This window comes from Aplysia californica, unplaced genomic scaffold, assembly GCF_000002075.1.
Source record: "Aplysia californica isolate F4 #8 unplaced genomic scaffold, AplCal3.0 scaffold00037, whole genome shotgun sequence".
NCBI lineage: Eukaryota > Metazoa > Mollusca > Gastropoda > Aplysiida > Aplysiidae > Aplysia > Aplysia californica.
In genome coordinates, this window is record NW_004797307.1 from 1,672,405 (window position 1) to 1,678,347 (window position 5,943).

The window sequence follows — 5,943 nt, forward strand, 5'->3', positions numbered from 1 at the left end:
CATTAAAATATGCAGGAAAAAAATGTAAATTTCCAGTTTCTAACGACACTAAAGCCTTTGAAGTTGTCCAACTTTGGCGGCCAGTTTGTCCATAATTTTACCTCACATATCACTTCCATCAATCGCAAATATATTGATTTCTTTTCAAGACTGATGAGTATTTTTTAAATTGAAAACAAGGCAAACTAATAAGCTTTTAGATGATACCATTAACTCCACATGCCCAAAAATTGACGAGCGCCTGATTCCATCGCGACGTGACACATATTATTATAATTCAAGCTTATTGTCATGCGCTATTTTTACTGAAAGAGATCTCAATATTTTAACAGAACTTACATTGAAATTAGAGTGAAGCTGTAGTGTATTTTCGGATGTGTGGTGTATCCAAGGAGTGGAGATAAAACAACTTCGAACACAAGAGGGACTGAAAATCAAAATCTGGGTAACGCAGAACAGCACTCGATCAGGTGATACAGGAAACCTTTCCGGGATCAGATGACGCAGCAGCACTGGTTTTGGGTTTTTCCGGAGAGCCGAATAGTTTAAAAATAGACGTTCCCTTCGGCTGGACGAGATGTCTGGGCAATGGCAGCTCGTAGAAAAGTCGTGTCCAAAATAGATGGGACGTGATTGGTAGGTTGAGTCTCTTGTCTATAAATAGCCTCACGCCACAGTCGAGGGTGTCACGGGTGAGCTCTCCCCACGTGATGAGCACGACCGTGTGGAGGCCCGTGCGTCGTAGTTGCAGCGCCTAAGGACGAAACAACAACAATGAAGAATGAAAAAAAAAACCACAAAAAAAAGATGAAAGCCATTGAGTCGTTGCAAATCAAGCGCTAAACTGGAATCCCCAAGGGAAACGGAAGATAGGTAGCTCTAGACCAAAGAACTTAGTAAGGAGTCGAGAGGTGGTACGCAGGGTACATGAGGAGGTGAGGACAGAAACTGGTCCTGGGTCATGATTAAATTAGTTTAGAGCTTTTGTCGGCGGCCTATGTCCCCATCGAGGTAACAGGCAATGATGATGATGATGATGATGATGATGATGATGATAATGATGATGATGATGATGATGATGATGATGATGATGATCATGATGATCATGATGATGATGATCATGATGGTCATGAACTGTTTCGCAAATGTTCAACGTCCCCATCCTCGCAATTTGGGCCATTAAGGAGGCAGGCTGCTTCGACCCTGTCTGTCAGGGTCGACCGTGACTGAGAAGGATGTAACATCCTAGCGAACAGAAGGAGATTGAAAAAGCATTTTCCTTTTTTGGAAACAAACTCACATCCTCTTAAAGCCTAGCTATTACAGCACAGACGCCGATCATATTATGACAATCTGAAAACAATCAGAAGAAGACCATCAGAAGACAATCAAAAGACAATCAAAAGACAATCAGAAGAAGACAATCAGAAGAAGACAATCAGAAGGCAATCAGAAAACAATGACAAGAAGACAATCAGGAGACAATCAGAAGAATACAATAAGAAGACAATTAGAAGACAATCAGAAGACAATCAGTAAACAATCACAAGAAGACAATCACAAGAAGACAATCACTATACAATCAGAAAACAATCACAAGAAGACAATCAGAAGACAACCAGAAAACAATCGGAAAACAATCACAAGACAATCAGAAGACACTCAAAAGGAGACAATGAGAAGGCAATTGAGGAGAGACAAACATTGTTGTAGGCAAAGGTAATATTTTAACCCAGGCTGAGAGGGATACAACTTCAAACGCCAAAGTTAGAGATAAAGTTTTGGAAGAAGCGACAAAAAAGACGTTCAGTAACGTGGAACTTTGACAAACCTCTTGAAAGCACGCCACACCCTGCCGATTCCCGGAGAAGTAAGAGCTGGCAATGACGAGGCTACACCGACTTTGTTTCACATTGTGAACGCACAAGTCTTGGCTCCCACTTCCTAAACCAGCCGCCTCCGAGACGGGGCATTTAACCGCGAACCGCCATCTTGGATGCTGAAGTTTGGGAAGGAGCATAGATTCCACCCACCACTGCAACTTCCGGTCGTGGTGGTCGTAGATAAGCGTGATGTCATAACTCCCAAAAAGAGGCAGTTCGTGTCGCTGAGAAGAAGTCCGTTTGAGAAAAACACAGTGGAATTTTGAGTAGAGAACAGCTGCGATGAGAGAGCGATGATACCCGCAGAGAATGATGAAGCAGAGAATGGTGACAGCGAAGACACACACGATGAGGATCGTCGCTTTGTGTCGGAGTTCGCTATCGTCACAATCCAAGCTCTCGAGTTCAAGGTCAGACACTTTTGACGTTCTGTCATTGTTACAAAACAACGCGCCCACACTAGACAGCTGTAAGAAATAATTCAAGCAGCCCACATCATTGTCTGATTTCCCAACTGTGACTCTTTCCCTACATTCTCTCTCCCTACTCCCTTCTCCCTCACCCTGTGCAGCGCCAAGATTCTGTGATAACTTCTCCTGCTCTTTTATCCAAAGAACGAAGGCTTCATTCTGACAAGAACAAATCCACGGATTTCCAGTTAAAGAGATGTACTGTAACGGAGGAATATTTTGCAACACAGTGATAAGTAGTTGCGGCATAAACGCTAAGTCGTTTAACGAAAGGTCAAGGACTTGCAGTTGTTGTAGGTGGTCAAACGTACCAACTGATAGAGAACTGATGCGGTTGGAGGCCAAGTGAAGGTGTGTGAGATTCTTGATAGGTTCAAACAAATCTTGATCGATGTGACTTATAAAGTTATGACTGAGGTCTAGTGTTGTGAGGAACGGGAAGTACATGAAAGCGCTGGCATTCATAGTGTAGATGCTGCTATCATTTAAATAAAGATCTGTCGCAGCCATTTTTTCACTGCCGATTTTTTCCAAAAACCCAAGATTATTACCTTCAAACGAAATAAACTTTGATTCGTTAAAGATTTCTGCTGGTAAGGAGGTTAAGTTTCTCGACGCGCACATTGTTATCAACGGCACACCACCAATTTCTGGTGCGAAACAACTGCACTTGATGGGACACGATGTGGACACGGGACACAGAAACTCTTCCGTAGCAACCGTCGCTAATGACGCCTGATGGTATCGCGGTGGAACAGCACACCTTTCGATGACGTAATAAGACTCCACGGAAAGGTTAGGTACCCAGTCTTGGTCTTTTATCCACTCCATCAAACACGAGCATTCGATTGGATTGTTTTGAAGAAAGAACGTTATTCCTGGATGAGCTTCAAATGGGGCGACGTGCGTTAAAAGGTTATCCCTTAGATCCACTTCCCTTAGATAAATCAAATTTTCGAAAACCTTCGAGTCTACGTGCAGAATCCTGTTGTTACGAAGTAACACTTTCGTGAGCCGCAAAGACGTAACATTCTTCGCATTCAGAGGGGAAGTAACATACTTGATCCTGTTTCTGGAAAAATCTATTGTCTTCAATGACCTTGGTAGCTGGAGTCCAGAAATAGACGTTAGGAAATTGTTGCTGATCTTTAGATAAAGCAGCTGGGTCAGATTATGAATAAGTTCTACAGGGAGGACTTGTATTTCATTCCCCGAGAGATCCAGGTGTTTAAGTGCCGCAAGAGCTTCAAATGTGTTTGACGGTAATTCTGATATTGCGTTTCGACTGAGGTCTAGAAACTGTGCTTCCGCCATGCTGTAGAGGTCACGAGGTTCTAGCGAGCTGATGACGTTGGATGCCAAACTCACCCGTAGTACGTGGGACTTGTTCAGCCTCGGAACCGACGAGAACTGGTTTCGACTAAGATCAAGGTTCACCAAGGTCAAAGGCAGCATGACGTCCTTGACCCCTTGCAGGGAGTTTTGGGAGAGGTTCAGGTGCCCAAGGCTGACGAGGGGAGAAAATGTACTAGGGTCTACAACTGTGATAAAATTATTGGACAATTCGAGTTTCTTTAGAGAGTTCATTCCACTGAAAGCACCGTGGTCGATTGTCGAGATTTTGTTAAAACTTAAATTCAGTTCCACAAGACTGGATAGATGGGAGAGAAATCCATGGTCTAATGAGACAATCAAATTGTGGCTAACGTCCAACATAAGTAGCTGGCGGCACCATCGGGTGATATTTCTCAAACTGACGTGTGAGTCAGACAGTTTGTTATCTGCCATTATGAGTGTCTTCAGCTTACCTGCATTTTCGAAAACCTCGGCAGAAATGACTTGTATACCGTTCGACCTAACATCAACAATCTCTACCACAGAATTATGAGCGAATAGGGTAACGTTCAACTCAGTTAAACTATTTCCGGAAATATTTAGCACTTTTAGTCTTGGCAAAGGTATCGGAAGCCCATTAACAATAGAAATTCCATTAGAAGAGAAATCCAATTTCTCTAACATACTGCACTGACGAAGACTTTCAAAATCAAAGGACAAAAATCCGTTGTTTGATAAGAATAATGACACCAGCTTTAGAATTCCTTCGCAGAATGTGACCGGGATATATTGCAGATAGTTATGGGAAAGATCAATCCCAGTTAAGTTAAAAGCCCCTATAAAAGGATTCGGTTCCAATTTGAAAATTGAATTATGGCTAGCGTTCACAACTCGCAAATCCGCAGTCGTCCAAAAAGCGTTTGGGGGGATACTAGTTAGCTTCGCGCCACTGATGTCTAGATATTTCAAACTTATCTGCTGGGACAGCAATTGGTGGTTGCAAGGTCGGAGGAATCTGACGGGGAATGTTGATAGCTCTGATTGGCTGAGATCAAGTACTTCCAAATGTGGAGGCAGACAGACTCGGCGGTCAGAGATTGTTGTCAATGGGTTGTGCTTCAGACTTAGCGCTGTCAGGGAGTGTAGCTGAGAGAAAGACTCGGGGTCAAGGTCGGATATACGGTTGTGGGAAAGGTCAAGGACAATAAGTCCAGACAGACCTTTGAGCATGAATGGGGTTACTCTGGTGAGCTGGCATAGGTCAAAACTCTCAGGGGTTGAGCTTTCGGTTTGTCGTACCTCCTTTAAAGATTTGGGAGCGTTTATGTGTTCTTCATGTCCGTGTCCTCGTAAGTTTGGTAGAGAGGTCGCTCGTGATTTATTGTTCGTTGCAGCGTTCCCGTTGTTGGTATTGCTGTTGTTGTCGTTGTTGTCGATATTTTTCTTGTTGTTGCTGCGGCTGATGCTGCTGTCGTCGTCTGCAGTTTTACAAAAGCAGACGTTTTTGTGTGAGGGATGGCTCGTCTGCGCGAGACACCGTACACTGACATAATCGATGAGCTCCGGCTCGTGCACCCATCTCGAGGTCACTTCGCCAAAGTTGTGGTCGTGCGTACACGTCAGCAACTTGGCAGTGACGTCATACACGCAATCGCCGAAAATAGAGAAAGGATAGGAGTGCTCAATGAAGCCTTCGCCATCCCACGTCACTCGGAAGGACCAAGGTTGCAACGCGTGTGAGAAGAAGACGCTGTTCAGAATTAGCAGCAATGACGTTATGGAAACATGCGTCTTTTTCCCGACTGTGCTCGCGTTCTGAAACATGGTCTATTTCTGGGTCCACGTGATGTCGTCACCCACACAGAAGGAAATATGTATCTCCAGTGGAAAAGATGTCATCAGATCCAGAAAACATAACCTGGAAAAGAAAAATGTGGAGAGATATAAAAAAACTGAGATATATTGTAAATTCATTTTATTTTGCTTGTTTTCTAATGTATGTATTTTACTGCTCCATCGATGATATCAAGATAACTACTGAGGCAGACTTCAACCCAGCCAGTGAGGACCAACCCGAGCTGAGAGGGATAAAACGTCCCAGCAGACAAACCCAGGCTGAGAGGGATACAACATTTCAGCAGACAAACCCAGGCTGAGACGGATACAGCGTCCCAGCAGACAGACCCGAGCTGAGAGGGATATAAAATTTCAACAGACACACCCGAGCGTATCCTGTGCCTAACTGTTATATATAT

The 5,943-nt window shown here is 43.8% G+C and overlaps 1 protein-coding gene across 1 annotated transcript; it reads right to left on the reverse strand.

Annotated features, from left to right (window-relative positions):
• Nucleotides 1-212: 212 nt before the first annotated feature.
• Nucleotides 213-5,711, reverse strand: LOC101863958 (toll-like receptor 6). The gene is made up of 2 exons (XM_013091478.2): nucleotides 1,832-5,711; nucleotides 213-754 (listed from the first exon to the last, which is right to left on the reverse strand). Exons 1-2 carry the CDS (start codon nucleotides 5,510-5,512, stop codon nucleotides 467-469), a joined length of 3,969 nt encoding a protein of 1,322 aa, XP_012946932.2. The 5' UTR covers nucleotides 5,513-5,711; the 3' UTR covers nucleotides 213-466.
• Nucleotides 5,712-5,943: the final 232 nt, after the last annotated feature.

Coding starts and splice junctions, on each gene's coding strand:
- LOC101863958 (XM_013091478.2), bottom strand. CDS start 5,512: ATGTTTCAGAACGCGAGCACAGTCGGGAAAAAGACGCATGTTTCCATA. Junction 755..1,831: donor GTGTGGCGTGCTTTCAAGAG/GTTTGTCAAAGT, acceptor TTTCGTCCTTAG/GCGCTGCAACTACGACGCAC.